The sequence below is a fragment of the Pecten maximus genome, chromosome 7 (genome assembly GCF_902652985.1).
Source record: "Pecten maximus chromosome 7, xPecMax1.1, whole genome shotgun sequence".
NCBI classification, from domain to species: domain Eukaryota; kingdom Metazoa; phylum Mollusca; class Bivalvia; order Pectinida; family Pectinidae; genus Pecten; species Pecten maximus.
Window position 1 is genome coordinate 11,039,006 of NC_047021.1, and position 16,702 is coordinate 11,055,707.

At 34.4% G+C, this 16,702-nt stretch overlaps 2 protein-coding genes across 2 annotated transcripts; both read right to left on the reverse strand.

The window, feature by feature from the left end:
• Positions 1–794: 794 nt before the first annotated feature.
• Positions 795–10,722, reverse strand: LOC117331586. The gene is made up of 4 exons (XM_033890392.1): positions 8,810–10,722; positions 3,136–3,283; positions 2,199–2,365; positions 795–1,731 (listed from the first exon to the last, which is right to left on the reverse strand). Exons 1-4 carry the CDS (start codon positions 8,862–8,864, stop codon positions 1,460–1,462), a joined length of 642 nt encoding a protein of 213 aa, XP_033746283.1. The 5' UTR covers positions 8,865–10,722; the 3' UTR covers positions 795–1,459.
• Positions 10,723–13,336: 2,614 nt separating this feature from the next.
• Positions 13,337–15,403, reverse strand: LOC117331585. The gene is made up of 2 exons (XM_033890390.1): positions 15,320–15,403; positions 13,337–15,155 (listed from the first exon to the last, which is right to left on the reverse strand). Exon 2 carries the CDS (start codon positions 15,144–15,146, stop codon positions 13,545–13,547), a length of 1,602 nt encoding a protein of 533 aa, XP_033746281.1. The 5' UTR covers positions 15,147–15,155; positions 15,320–15,403; the 3' UTR covers positions 13,337–13,544.
• Between the last annotated feature and the right edge of the window lie 1,299 nt (positions 15,404–16,702).

Below are 16,702 nucleotides of genomic sequence, written 5' to 3' on the forward strand. Positions count from 1 at the left end.
AACTTCTGATCGCTACTAAACAGTAGTTGTTAATATATAATTATCTCATATTATAGTCTTAGCTGATAAGGTACTGTACATATATCAAGTTTCGAGAGTTGTGAGCCTTGTATTGAAGAGGTACTCAATGATGTTCTTTTTAAGTCCTACTATTTTCTGACTATATGGCCGTGTACCCAAAGACTGATCTCATTTGGTTGGTTTATATCGGCATGGTTACCACTGTAAAGTAAACAAGACAAGCAGCTTTTGCAAAATGGAAAAAAATCGGTTAAGGTTAGGGTTACGGTGAAGGAGTCTGGCATTGTCATGGCTGCCATTCACGATTGTGGCTTTTACTTGATTGAACATCCGCATTATTGACCTGATATCGCTCCATGAGACTTTCATCTATTTCCAAACTGAAGACAGTTATTCCAAACATCCTAGCCTAAGCCCTAACCCTAACATGCAGTGGATGACTTTCTGAACAGCCAAGAAAAGGAGTTCTATGAAAGTGGCATTGAGGCCTTGAACACCTCTGGCAAAAGTGTATAGATACGGAAGGGGATTATGTTGAAAAATAATACAATATGTCTGGCAAAATTCAAATCTTTCAATATGAGGCTCACAACTTATCAATCATTCTTCGTATATATATATATAAATAAACAAAAACAGACATTTTCGCAAGACCTTTCTAACTTGATACAATATGTCCGACAAAATTCAAATCCTTTAATACGAGGCTCACAACTTATTAATCAGCCCTAGTAGAATGTAGCAAATACTATTAATTGCACGTTCACAAAAGATTGAGTTATGCATCATATTTATTTCAAGGCAACATGCCATAGCGCAAGAAATCTACACTGGCCATACACATGACAAGACCAGAAAAAATACATGGTTTAACAATACGAATAAAAGTATTAAAACATTCCTTGATTCAACACCAAGTAAATAAGATTTTACGAAATCATTTTGGAATCCTATATAAGCTCCAGCTGTATCCGAGAGCCAGGTACTCGTCCAGCTCACACAATATTAGTTCAACATAAAATGCTAACAGTTCACTCCGCCCCGCGAGTACCTTTGTCCGACTCACTTTTACAAAATAATTGCACATAACCGTAATGGAACCATTTTCGTAGGTGCGGAAATCATCACAAACCGTGCGGAAATACATAACCTACCAAACCGAAGTGGCCCAGAGAACATCAAGATACGTCAAAGTTGACAACTTCAATAATGCTCTCAAACTTGGTCTATTCTCGGATAGCTTTCGCTTGTAGACTCACTGAGCAAATGTCATTTAAAAAATATATATGTAATATGCTAGTATCAGAAGTCGAACCCAGGACTTTCGTCCATCCCAGAGCGTTACTGTCATCAGGAATCGAACCGGCGCCCCGGCCAACAGGGCATATGGATGATGATGATGATGATGATGATGATGATAATGATGATGATGTCACATTCATTCTGAACTAGTAGTTGAACTATTGTGTTCGCTGTGTCCAGTGTTAGTCGGTACATTGTGGCCCGAGTCTGAAAACGCATGGTTTGTAAATGAACTAACAATATCATAGGCAGGTGGGGGCAGGATCAAGTTCTTTTCTAGGCATTCCTCGTATGACGGTGGAGGAGAAGAAGTTGCATCCCTTGTTTGGTTACTTGGCGGAGATGTCTGTACTGTAGCTATGCTACCAGGCCTCTGATTCTGTAACGTCGTTAAGGGAGGTCCCCCAACTGCAAAATAAAGCACACATCAACTAACAATAGAATATTTCCTCTTTTTTTTCAAATCAAAATAACCAGGTGAAGATTTGAAAGGATATCAAACGATTTAGAGAGAACACCACAATGATAACTGATGGAAGGTGTGTGATGTCTGTATGTTGCTACTGTCGTACAAAGCTAATGTCAGGGCTTTTTAAAGGTCGGTTAACTTACAATTGTGCATTGCTCCCCATTTTAATAAAGAAGTTATGTTTTATTTGGTTTTCCCAAAACCAATGTTGGCACAATAGTGTTTACTGTGAAAAAAATCCTGACATTATTATAGTCAATTTTCTATATATTCTAATTAAAGTATACAGAGCAATCATGGATAACTTTATAACATCAACGTGTTATGCAGAATGAATTACAGTAACGACCAGGTGATCATAACGGACGCCCACTGATATTAAGTCAGGTATTCTGATAGTACTAACCTGTAGAGGGGTTTGGCTGGGCGGTGTAAGGCCGTTCTGGATCGGAAGATGGACGCTGTCTTCGTCCCATTTTCCCGCATATACATGCACACAAAATAATAAACGTTGTGCATGCGGCAATGCTACCGAACATGAGACCAACAGTAGGTGTTTCATCGTTGTCGTCACTGTAACAAAAATACATCAAATACAATTTTGCAAATGGGTTTGTAGTTTACTTCCCTATATATTTCGAACATTGCAACGTGAAGACAAAAATACATTTTTAAAATGCTAAGGTACACTGTGTACCTGTGGTTGTGATTTGTGTAACACGGGTTCTAGCGATACACAACTTGAACGATGCTGATAAGCAAATACGAAAAGGAGGTGACGAAAGATTAAAAAGAGGAATATTTTGCCATGTTTATATGGACTTAAACCATCACGAACCAAGACATTGAAATATGAACAAAAGATGATAATAACAATAACAGGGATAAATAAAAGAGATGGATACAGATGTACGTGTTTAACTATGTTCATTAATAATTATTATGGTGTCACGATTCCGCAGTGTTAAATTTCATATTTATTAAAATGAGTCCTTATTACGATTGATCCAGTAATATTTTCTGATTTTTTAATTGGTGTGAGTTTGATATATTTTTATCTGTTGGAAGGTAGCAAACCTCGACAATTTCTCTCGAAAATAAAACCTGTAACTTTATACTTACCCACGTTCAAATAAGTACCTTTCATATTTGTAAACATTGCTGACTACGATTGCTTAAAAACTGATTACATTAAAACAGTTTTTATTAAAAAATTCAAACAAGAAAACTACACAATCAGGGATATTCGAGATTTCCCATACAAACACTGGTCACAGTTGCGTAGCCATTGAGTAATTGAACCCTGGTGCATAACAGTTAAACATAATAGCATTTGTACATACGAATAATTGTCAGAGGTCGGACAGCAAGCTCGATCCATCAGATCCCTGCAGCAATAATCTTTGCTTCCACACGATATGAAATACTCTTCATACTCTCCATTATGTGTATAGTATCCATATCGACAATTCTCATCCTCTTCATCGCCATCTGAAACAAGGTAAAATAGATTATTACTTTGGATTGTATAATTTGTTTTTGTCGGGGTTATATGAGAACGGATATCGAGGAGACACCTACAGTAAGAAAACAACGCACAAAAACAGACAAAATAGTGGGGACAGAAAGGAAAGATTTAAAATCCTACGTTTTGCAATGGGGGATGGAGGGGGGGGGGGGGGGGGGGGGCAGAACATTTACTTCGGTATATTTAATATCCCCTTAATGCAAAACACAGAGAAAATCCTTGATTGCTCAGGGGCTCACTTCTAGTCGCCTTCTACGATCAACATGTAGTGGGATGAAGAGGGCATTGTTCTGGGGCTGGAAAAAAAAGGAGAAACCACCCGTTATCCGACAGGGGGCCACAATTAGTCGTCTCCTACGAATGCAGTGAGACAGCAGACATATTGTTTCACCGCTTTTTCACGGTTTACTTTGATTTTATATTCGTTATTCAAGATATTTAATACAGAATATTATTTATATGTAATTATCAACGTTATGAACAAACCAAAGTAAACCGTGCAAAAGCGGTGAAACAATATGTCTGCTGTCTCACTGCATTCGTAGGAGACGACTAATTGTGGCCCCCATGTCGGATCACGGATGGTTTCTCCTTTTCAGCATTTTCTACCTTCTGTCAATCTTCGATATTGCTGTTTGGGACTAAAATGTAAAATAATGAAGATAATAACAGGGTAATTGTTTTCGTTTTAATTTTTATCCTTTGATAGTTACATACGAAAGATGCAAACTTAATTGAACAGCCAGTGATCCCGCCAATGCAGCATTCCATCGTTTACCGCGTCCTTTCGCAGAATTCCAGTCGTTTTTCACCTTTTTATTCAACACAAAAAGACATCAAACACAGAAATTTGTGTTGAATAAGTTTATTTTATGCGAAAAGACGTCAAAGAAAACACAATTTACGGAAATGAAAAGGGGACTATGTTGCTGGCATGTTAAACTTCAACTGATGTATTTTGTGGAAAACCAGCACTTGAAACGATGTTTTCTTACTGTATTCATAGTGATTTCATGGACAAATATGGATTGTATTCACTTAGTACGTTCATATAAAGAATCAACACTCTGAATGTAAATCTATCAATATGAAAGTCATCCTAAAGAGTGTTTTTTCACAAAGCGGTTAAATATCCTTTGTCATCTGTTTCCAAGACTGTTGATAAAGATAACACAAAATCGTATGGTTTTTAATTGAAAATATTCTAATATCAATATTTCAATAAAAAATAAATAGTGCAATTATTTCGAATCTGAAAAGGAAAGATCTCAATTAATTTGTCGTTTTATTCAATACTTTCATGACAGAACTGTATTTTACTTGTTCTGCCTATTAATTGTGTTAACCTCTTGTTTATATCGACATTGATATCATTTAAACCATGGAAACGGAGTTACATTATTATCTTTTTCGATATACATGTATTACAAACAAAAATGTACTATATGTCAATATATTGGTGATTATAACAATATCATCTCGTATATATGGATAGAAAGCATTGTGTATAGTTGATAACATTATGATCATCTCGGCCAAGGGCACATCACTCTGAGCGACCTAACAACTATTAGATGTCTGTGTCACAAAGTCAATCTATAACCGACAGAAATGTATTGCGATATATTTTCATTGCTGTAACGACATGACGTCTCATTTCCACAGTGTACTAATTGAGGACTAGAATAAAAGTTATCTTGAAATGTTTCATGAAGGGTTTTGTGACAGGCACACTTTACCGTGACAGTAAATTAAATTAATTCCCAGTAACACGCTCTTATATGAATAACTATGTAATGTTAATACACAAGTACGAATGCAAATGTCTACACATTAAAAACTTGATAGGAATGTGAATAGGTAGATTTTCTATAACCTTTGGTTTAGTCGGTACTGCTATTACCTTTACTTACGAGACCTGTATTAAAGCAGATTGATGTAAAGCCAGTTGTATAATTATCATTATGTAAATATACAGTACCTCTTTATCTTTATTTCTATGTTATTTGTCAAATTATGAAAGAAAATGTACCGTATCAACCAAGTGTTGTTGATATCAATGTAAAAGATGTGGATTTTCTGTCGTTATTTTAACGCAACAATATATATTACTTTTTGCGAGTCTGACAGGTGTTTATATCGTCTGATTTGCTGCTTTGATCATGTATGGATATATGATGATTGTGTCAGAGTATAAATTGATTATGTATCTATGGGTATATGATGATTGTGTCAGAGTATAAATTCATCATGTATATATGGGTATATGATTATTGTGTCAGAGTATAAATTGACCATGTATCTATGGGTATATGATGATTGTGTCAGAGTATAAATTGATTATGTATCTATGTGTATATGATGATTGTGTCAGAGTATAAATTAATCATGTATATATGGGTATATGATGATTGTGTCAGAGTATAAGTTGATCATGTATGGATATATGATGATTGTGTCAGAGTATAAATTGATGATGTATCTATGGGTATATGATGATTGTGTTAGAGTATAAATTGATTATGTATCTATGTGTATATGATTATTGTGTAAGAGTATAAGTTGACCATGCATCTATTGGTATATGATTATTATGTCAGAGTATAAATTAATCATGTATCTATGGGTATATGATGATTGTGTCAGGGTATAAGTTGATCATGTATCTATGTGTATATGATTATTGTGTCAGAGTATAAATTGATTATGTATCTATGGGTATATGATGATTCTGTCAGAGTATAAATTGATTATGTATCTATGGGTATATGATGATTCTGTCAGAGTATAAATTAATCATGTATATATGGGTATATGATGATTGTGTCAGAGTATAAATTAATTATGTATATATGTGTATATGATGATTGTGTCAGGATATAAATTAATCATGTATCTATGTGTATATGATTATTGTGTCAGGGTATAAGTTGATTATGTATATATGTGTATATGATTATTGTGTCAGAGTATAAGTTGATTATGTATATATGTGTATATGATTATTGTGTCAGAGTATAAATTGATTATGTATCTATGTGTATATGATGATTGTGTCAGGGTATAAATTGATTAGGTATATATGTGTATATGATGATTGTGTCAGAGTATAAATTAATTATGTATATATGTGTATATGATGATTGTGTCAGGGTATAAGTTGATTATGTATATATGTGTATATGATGATTGTGTCAGGGTATAAGTTGATTATGTATATATGTGTATATGATGATTGTGTCAGGGTATAAGTTGATTAGGTATATATGGGTATATGATGATTGTGTCAGGGTATAAATTGATTAGGTATATATGGGTATATGATGATTGTGTCAGGGTATAAATTGATTATGTATCTATGTGTATATGATGATTGTGTCAGAGTATAAATTGATTATGTATGTATGGGTATATGATGATTGTGTCAGGGTATACATTGATCATGTATATATGGGTATATGATGATTGTGTCAGGGTATACATTGATTATGTATGTATGGGTATATGATTATTGTGTCAAAGTATAAATTGATTAGGTATCTATGTGTATATGATGATTGTGTCAGGGTATACATTGATTATGTATGTATGGGTATATGATGATTGTGTCAGGGTATACATTGATTATGTATGTATGGGTATATGATGATTGTGTCAGGGTATACATTGATTATGTATGTATGGGTATATGATGATTGTGTCAGGGTATAAATTGATTAGGTATATATGTGTATATGATTATTGTGTCAGGGTATAAATTAATTATGTATATATGTGTATATGATGATTGTGTCAGAGTATAAGTTGATTATGTATATATGTGTATATGATGATTGTGTCAGAGTATAAGTTGATTATGTATATATGTGTATATGATGATTGTGTCAGAGTATAAGTTGATTATGTATATATGTGTATATGATGATTGTGTCAGGGTATAAGTTGATTATGTATCTATGTGTATATGATGATTGTGTCAGAGTATAAATTAATTATGTATATATGGGTATATGATGATTGTGTCAGGGTATAAATTGATTAGGTATATATGTGTATATGATGATTGTGTCAGAGTATAAGTTGATTATGTATATATGGGTATATGATGATTGTGTCAGAGTATAAGTTGATTATGTATATATGGGTATATGATGATTGTGTCAGGGTATACATTGATTATGTATCTATGTGTATATGATGATTGTGTCAGAGTATAAATTGATTATGTATATATGGGTATATGATGATTGTGTCAGGGTATACATTGATTATGTATCTATGTGTATATGATGATTGTGTCAGGGTATACATTGATTATGTATCTATGTGTATATGATGATTGTGTCAGAGTATAAATTAATTATGTATATATGTGTATATGATGATTGTGTCAGGGTATACATTGATTATGTATCTATGTGTATATGATGATTGTGTCAGAGTATAAATTGATTATGTATGTATGGGTATATGATTATTGTGTCAGGGTATACATTGATTATGTATCTATGTGTATATGATGATTGTGTCAGGGTACAAGTTGATCATGTATCTGTGTGTATATGATGATTGTTTCAGAGTATAAATTGTTCATGTATCTATGGGTATATGATTATTGTGTCAGAGAATACGTTGATCATGTATGGGTATATGATTATTGTGTCAGAGTATAAATTGATCATGTATCTATGGGTATATGATGATTGTGTCTAGGTATAGGCTTTGATATCACTGCAAAATTGAATCAAATCTTTTTGGGTATGTCAAATTGGCCAGTAACAGCTGCTGGCTTGGTGTTTTTTTGCTGTGTATCCTAAGTTCGAGACCGGGTCAGGCAACGAGTCAAATATGATATATAAAATTACAAAGTTTAAGTTCGGCGTATTAGTGACGTGCATCCTTTGCTGGGGTCTTCATGTTTATTTTTTGGTAAATAAATATATAGAATAAAAGTGGAACACAGATCTGCCGTCTTCTAAATACTTTCGCGGCTACATCGTGTCGCTCTTCGGGGGAACATATAAACTTGTGAGACAGTAGATCTGTGATCCACTTTTTATTCTATTATCTTTTACCGTCATCTAGACACTTTTAATTTATTAGTATAAACTAATATACGTGGCGCATCTGCTTTATAGATTTTGTAACCAAGTAGTTTTATAATAACTTAACTGACATCGAAGAAAAAAGTGTTCAGCCAACACATATCCAAGTGAAATTGATTGATGATTTGCTATATTAGCTTGGGCGTCACTGGGGAAATACGTGTTTATATCTTGTGTAGCATGTCTTAATACCAGGGTCGGTCACATTTTTCTTTTAAAGCCAGACTCTTTCTATTCGAACAATTTCATAATGTGATATATTACACTAAAATAGAAACAATGACTATCCTGACGAAACCACTCTGAAGAGGTATGTATAAGGTCGAATGTTATACATTACAATACATGTTCATCTTATAGTCCAGCTACGGTCACAATACTTACCTATTATTGTCGGCCAGGTACAACAGACAAGGAGAAAAGCCAACTGTATTCCCATCCTGACACTTCTTTTTTAACGAATCATACAATATCATTAATCGAAATAGCACACACTTTTAACGGGACGCGATTGGTATTTCGCAAAACAAAAGTGTGTTCTTACTGAAGCGTAACGGTTGTAGTCACAGATAAGTGAGTGTTGAAATGGTGATGAATCATGTGGCCTTCTCGGTATTACCTAACATATACTCCTGTTATATATATGTATATCGTATACTTACACTCCCTGTAGGTGTTTACAAGTGTTTACAGGTGGTGAGAAGAATTATATTATGAACGGAGAAAAAAATAATAATTAAAGATAACCACACTTCTTGTATAGGATTGAAGGATTACCTTAAATGTCTACGTAATACATAGAAAAAGGAGTATTTTTATTTTAAATTATTTATTTTTAAAATATCACGTTGCTTCAAAACTCGGTTTAAAACATATATATTGATATCTTTACATTCATATTCCTATATAACTGCCCCTATCATCCAAAGTGGACAAACAAGCTCTATGATGGAATTTTAAATTATTATCAGGAGTATACTGTATATGTTATTGGATCTATGTTTACATGTATCATTCATTAATGTGCTTAGGGATATACACACATAAACATAAGATATTGTACATACATTTTGTAACACACGCGACATGGCGTGTCATTTTCATTGTAAAATATGTAAGGTCTGTAGTATAAAAGTTATCCTATATTGCATGTACCATGTATGGTTTTATGGCAGGCACACTTTACGGTAATGAGCATATAAAGTTAGCTCAGCAATACGCATTAATTTATAATAATTACATATTGTTAACATACATATACGAATATGAATGTCTGCAAATAAAAACTGAATAAGACTGCATAAGTGCATGGCTCATTTTATATGGCCTTCAGTGTTAGTCGGTGTTGTTAGCACCTTTTTTAGAGTTTGGTAGAGCAGAGCCAAAAATGAATTTGATTCATCATACATCTGGGTTTTTTATGACTTACCTGTGAGGGTAATGACCTAAATTGTTGATATATGTACCTAGTAGTCTTCAAAGGAGTGTGTTCCTTTATTTAGATACACATATTGTTTAGCTATTTAACTGAAACAACACAAATTAAGGTCTTGTTTCACGTAACGTATTGTGTAAACAAAGGACATTGTATCCATATTTTGCTGTTGCAATGCATTAACATTATACATACCTAGGCACAAGATAATTTCGATATCATATACATGTACATATAATGTATTGTAGCAAGGTAGGACTATTTTGACTCTATCTGGGCCTTGATTTTACAATCGACGTCACGAAATCGTATATAAAGTTGTAAAATATGTATTGATGTCTACACATTTGTCAAAAGAGCAAACTAAACTCGCGGTTGGAATTACTTAGATGAATACAAATTAACATGTATGACAGTATAATTATATATGTCAGTTTCTCGTTCACCTCTGTTTCTATATTTTCCTATTTGTTTAGGCATGGCAAAAGCAGAACATGATTTCCAACGTGTTTAAGCATTTTGTTGTTTGACATCTCTGCTGTTATTTTGATATGAACGTAAAATATAGATTATTAATTGACATTACTAGAAAAGACATGATACCATAAAAAAAAACACTGTCCGTGTGTTATGACTTCATTTGTTTGTGTCATTTTAGAAAGCTTTTTCATTTTCCTCATTGTTTTGCATAAAATATGAGGAACCTGCTAATAATTGATTAACTATGTCATCTTTGAAATATCTGTATTTTTGTTTTATACCGGCAACCATTATTCGCTATTTAATAAATTTGAAAAATAAACATATATAAGAAAACAAAAACTTAACAATAAGGAAAAAACTAAATAAAACATGTAAAAGTCCCTATACAGAGATCCAATTTTTTCCACAACTAAGAAACAAGTACCTAGATATTTCCAATGTAGAAATAAAGTATATATATATATATATACACGAGGTATTCTCTTAGTCCGAGTCAGAAGGTAAATAATCAATTCATTACACGTAGGCATATGCAAAATTACATTGAGTTGAAACATCAAAGCAGCAAATTTCAGATATGCAAGGCATAGCATAAAGACTTTTTGACCAGGAGCTACTCTGTGTAATCAAGTATTATACATACAATGATTTTGGAAATATTCCATTTAACGATCGACCTGTTTATATGCATATTCAATACCACTGAAAGAGAGAGACTGACAACGTTGTTATCATTTTATGAACTGCCGGATGAACCGCAACTTTTTCAGGAAAGCGTGTATACTCTAGTGAAAGTTATCATGTTGATGGCCGAGGATTATGTTTGTCTTCACTGACCTTTTATTGGAACCATACAAGAAGAGGAGAAAGTCTCAACGTAGCCATAGTCTTTATAAAATAATACATTCTTAGATAAATATATATCATATCAGCAGTAAATAAATAGGGCTACACGGTTAAACGATTAGACATTTCATCTGAGCGAACATATAACTCCGTTACTGTAACAACAGTAACAGTTACAGTACATACAGACTTGCCTACCCGACAGATTTGTCATTTGTCATTAAAAACATGTAAACACACACAATCACCTAGCAATGACAGGAAGTAAAATAAAAGCCATACATAAAAAATATAAAAAAGAAAATGTCAAACGTCACAACCTATGAAATGGTTCCGTTTGCGTCAGCAGGGGGCCCTGGAATTTGTTTACTCTACTGTACTGTCAGTAACTGTTAGGCCTACTCAGTAACCTGTGTATTTGGAAGTTGGGAATTGGCTCTTAAATGAACGAACATTCGGTAAAAATGACACCCCTCGATGTTCATATAAAAATATTTATTTTAATTGTAACTCAGAGTCTATATATGTTTGTGTAGAGTAACCATGAAAACTAACTGCCATCCTAGCCTTTCAATATGATCATCGTTAGCCTATCGACTGACCTACCTTCGTCATTCCATCAAGACAACGCGGTTAAACACATATAACCCTATGTCACAGAAAAGATCGAATACTCGTATAGAGTCACTGTTCGCTGGTTCACACACAAAGTTGCCAAAATCACAGTGAATTTAAAATTACCAGCCACGAAACATCGCCGCGTCATGGCGATCGAGATCGCCATCACTCTCAATATCCTTGAACTATGAATGGAATTCCAATGACAGTCGTGACGTCATGCAGTGACGTAGTATTTTATAAAAAAAATTTGACTTGACATTTAAAAGTACAGTGTGTTCTGTGAAATGATTAAATATGTCGAGGTGCAAATCAAATTATATGTGAAGTTGGAAAACTCGTTTCAGCGTTGGCTTTCAGTATTGTTGATAGAACTTCTTTTTCTCGGATGTTGACAATTTGATCACGGCCACGTAAAAGTCGGTCAAGTTACGGTTATTTTTATCGGCGAATTGTTCATTCGTTAATCACTTAACCACAAAATGAATGAAATTTGTGTGCAAACGTAGTTTGGCAAAATAGGGTATGATCTTTCAGAATATCACAAGTATATTTAGTAAAAACGTCAAATAAAGAAATTAAAAAATTGAAGAAAATGGATGGCTGAGGGACACTTTCGCCAGAAATTCGATAATGATATGAAAGAAAAAGACTCTTTCATTATGTGTGTATGTAGGATAGGGATATTCCACCCTCGGGATCACAAAATGTGGTAAAACCCTCGGCAAGCCTCGGGTTTCACCACATTTTGTGACCCCTCGGGTGGAATATCCCTATCCTACATATACACATATGAAAGAGTCTTATATTAATTGACATTACTAGAAAAGACATGATACCATCAAAACACTGTCCGTGTGTTATGACTTCATTTGTTTGTGTCATTTTAGAAAGCTTTTTTATTTTCCTCATTATTTTGCATAAAATAGAAGGAACCTGCTAATAATTGATTAACTATGTCATCTTTGAAATATCTGTATTTTTGTTTTATACCGACAACCATTATTCGCTATTTAATAAATTTGAAAAATAAACATATATAAGAAAACAAAAACTTAACAATAAGGAAAAAACAACATAAAACATGTAAAAGTCCCTATATAGAGATCCAATTTTTTCCACAACTAAGAAACAGGTACCTAGATATTTCCAATGTAGAAATAAAGTATATATATATATATACACGAGGTATTCTCTTAGTCCGAGTCAGAAGGTAAATAATCAATTCATTACACGTAGGCATATGCAAAATTACATTGAGTTGAAACATCAAAGCAGCAAATTTCAGATATGCAAGGCATAGCATAAAGACTTTTTGACCAGGAGCTACTCTGTGTAATCAAGTATTATACATACAATGATTTTGGAAATATTCCATTTAACGATCGACCTGTTTATATGCATATTCAATACCACTGAAAGAGAGAGACTGACAACGTTGTTATCATTTATGAACTGCCGGATGAACCGCAACTTTTTCAGGAAAGCGTGTATACTCTAGTGAAAGTTATCATGTTGATGGCCGAGGATTATGTTTGTCTTCACTGACCTTTTATTGGAACCATACAAGAAGAGGAGAAAGTCTCAACGTAGCCATAGTCTTTACTTCACTTCTGGTTTCTTATTGGTATTAAATGATATAATATTGCCGCCATAACAGATGTTTACAATATATCCAACATTGATGTAATGTACACACACGGAAATTGTAAACAAAAGTTAAAACGTGTCTACATATTACAGGAAATAGTCTAATTTGGTGCTGACAGATTCTACATCACAAGGCAGTTGAAGTGCCTCTTCCGGAATGTCATCATACTGTATCAGCTGCCACGGTTCTTCTTCCATGTCTACGGCTAAATTAGATTTGCATTGCCTTGCAAATGTTTTACAATTATACAAAGCTAAGCAATACCGAGTTTCCCCAAGCTTTGACCTTGCTGTCTTCAAGACACTTAAAGGGTCTTTGCATTTCTCTTGTCCATACTCGACTCTGAACAGTGGTTCAGAGAACGGTATCCACTCTTCCACAACACCGGCCGTATATTTGTTACGTATCACTTTAATTCTGTCGATCCCATCGTGTTCAACGACGATTGCATGACAGCGCGGATGTAACAAACCCCTGTATAGCACTATATGGTCGCCGCATTTCAGATCGGATATACAAGTAACCGCTCTATCATCAATTTTGAATGAAAATGAAATCGCTTTCCCTATCACACTTCCAAGAGCAGTTCCGGCAATTTTGCCTACAACTCCGCCAAGGATCCCTCCTGCAATTCCACCGATAATTATAGCGGGACAAAATAACGATCCACCTACGATTAGAGCCGGACCTATGGAGAACAGAATGGCTACCCCGGCAGCCATCATGCCCTCTACCACTCGTTGCACGGCTATCTCGATGAAATCATTCCTGGAGGTGTGACCTTTTTTTCTCTCCGCGTACGCCTTAGTCAAATCCCAAATCATATACCCCCCTTCTATCATTAAAACTATCCCAACTGTTACAAGGTTACTTCCCATTAAAAAATGTCCTAATTTTCCAGCTGGTACAGATGATTTCGCGACAGAGACTGTACTTTGAAGTATTCTGCATGTTCCATTGATAGTTGAATTAGCAAACATTACTAAACTTTGCCCTGCGATTTCTTCTAACTTTTTCTTCAGCCAGGCCACCTGGTATGATTTTTCGACAACACTTTTGCAATAGGTCGCAAATGATTCACAATTGTCTGTAAAAGGAGAATACCCAGTATCCCCTAGCCTTGACCGAGCTCTGGCCAAAACAAGTTCAGGGTCGTTTAAAATCGTAACTTCCTCTGGGTACTCTATGCGATACATTTTGTTAAAAAGTCCATTTTTCTCGGGGTTGACATTGAAACAGTCTCTTGAAATTGTGATGTCACCATCCTTACTGTTCCAGTGAATTAACTTTAACTCGTTAGTTTCAGCAGAAAGACTTTCTACAATGGCGTGGTGCCACAAGCAGTATGGTCTGTGCCAGGATATCTGGTCACCTGGCTTCAGTGTGTCAGCGAAACATTTTAAGCTGATTTTTGTTCGAGAACTTTTAATTTGGAATGCCCTGTTGTCGCTCAGATTCGTCACGGGTCGAGTAAGCATTGTCACATTTTCATTGGGATTTCCTTTATCTACCTGCTCATCGCCATGTATCATATATTCCTGTGTGAGGTTTTCTGTTCCGCAATGGGTACAAAATGTACCGATCTCCTCGTCTCTGCTGTTATAGTATCGTCTTAATTTTGAGTTATCGCGGAGTTCACAGAGGCATTGACTCTTAGATTGAGGGAAATCCCTGGCAGTATCCGCCATCCTCCGGTGCTGAAAGACAATAACAATCTTATCAGATATCATTCCCATATTCATTTCTAACATAACGATCGGAAAATCACATCAAAATTAGGTAAAACTAATATCCAAAATTCTAATGGTGGAGAATTGCAAGTAAAATATATCATTAATAAGTGTGCTTTAGCAAAACATACTCTGATACTATTAGTTTATCTATATCAATTGTTGACGGTCGAAGATTATATACGTCCTAGCGCTGCTTTATTTACGCTCCTCTGCCTCAATTTGAAGCTAATTGTGTATATGGTAGACACTTTATACTTTACACAGGATATAACAGGCAGGATGTGGCGTGATGTAAGCCATTGTTACTCATCAACGACACGCATTTACGTTAACGCCTTACTAATGAACTATGAAAATGTTTTATTTTTAAACAATGATGAATTGTTGTTTTTTTAATTCATATTTTGAAACGGATAGAAGTTTACAGATGGCATCGATGTGGTAGGAGTACAAGGGAAACATGATGGATGTCGTCGGCGATCCCAATGATGCTTAAGCTCCAGATCACCTGGTCTTATTTTTCTTGAACCTTTCAGAGTTGCAATGTTAATATATATTTCTGTTTTACCGCACAATCGTTTTGCCGATTTTGAGTAAGAACTGTGGCTTCTGTTTTGTCAATATTTCCGTATTATCAGGTTTTTATTACACGCAAATTGCACCGGTAAATTCCTGTACTTACTGTAACACATAATACATGTAGCAGGCGAGCAGGCTATACATGTATGAATATTATGCATACAATATTTAGTAATTGATACGTCAAAGAACATATGGGATTCATGAAAAATTCATTCAAAATGATAATTTCACCCTACAACCGTCAGTCTCCACAACATGTCAAATGTTCTACAGCAGTTTTGTTAGATTTGGTGACAAGATCTTCCAAAAAAATATTGATATACCCATGATAACTTTCCATTTCTAAAGGGAAGCATTACTGACTGCTTCCCTTACCTACAATAATTACCTGCCTTTGTTGCGGATTTGCCGATTTTCACACCATCATGATCTCTTTGGTTAACATTCTATGTCCATGAGCGATATGAAGTCAGATGTGTTTCATGTTCATTGATATGCCGTTATTTCAACCCTTGTTTTTTAAGAGAAAAACATTACTTGAATTTGACCTAGATTTGCATGGCGAATGCCTTTGATAAATCAGAAGACGCCTATCATTCCAGAACGCCTGGTCTTCTTGTTATTTTGCAAGAGTCATAATAAAACCAGTGTTTTATTCGTATTTTCGTTTGCTTAGAATTTGTTAGAATTACGGGTTGATTTGAACGCGAGTATTCTGTTCCTTTCATGAAAGTAAAATACTACAAAAGGCAGGATAATTATCATCTGTATATTACTTTAAAAAAAACCTGCCTGGGACAAAGTGACATGATATATATGTTAAAGCCCATCCTTTCATTATAGACTACCTATAATTTATCAGTTTTTTGTGAATACATATCATCCATATTATTAATTGGCAATATGGTAAGTTTATGTTTGAATCATTC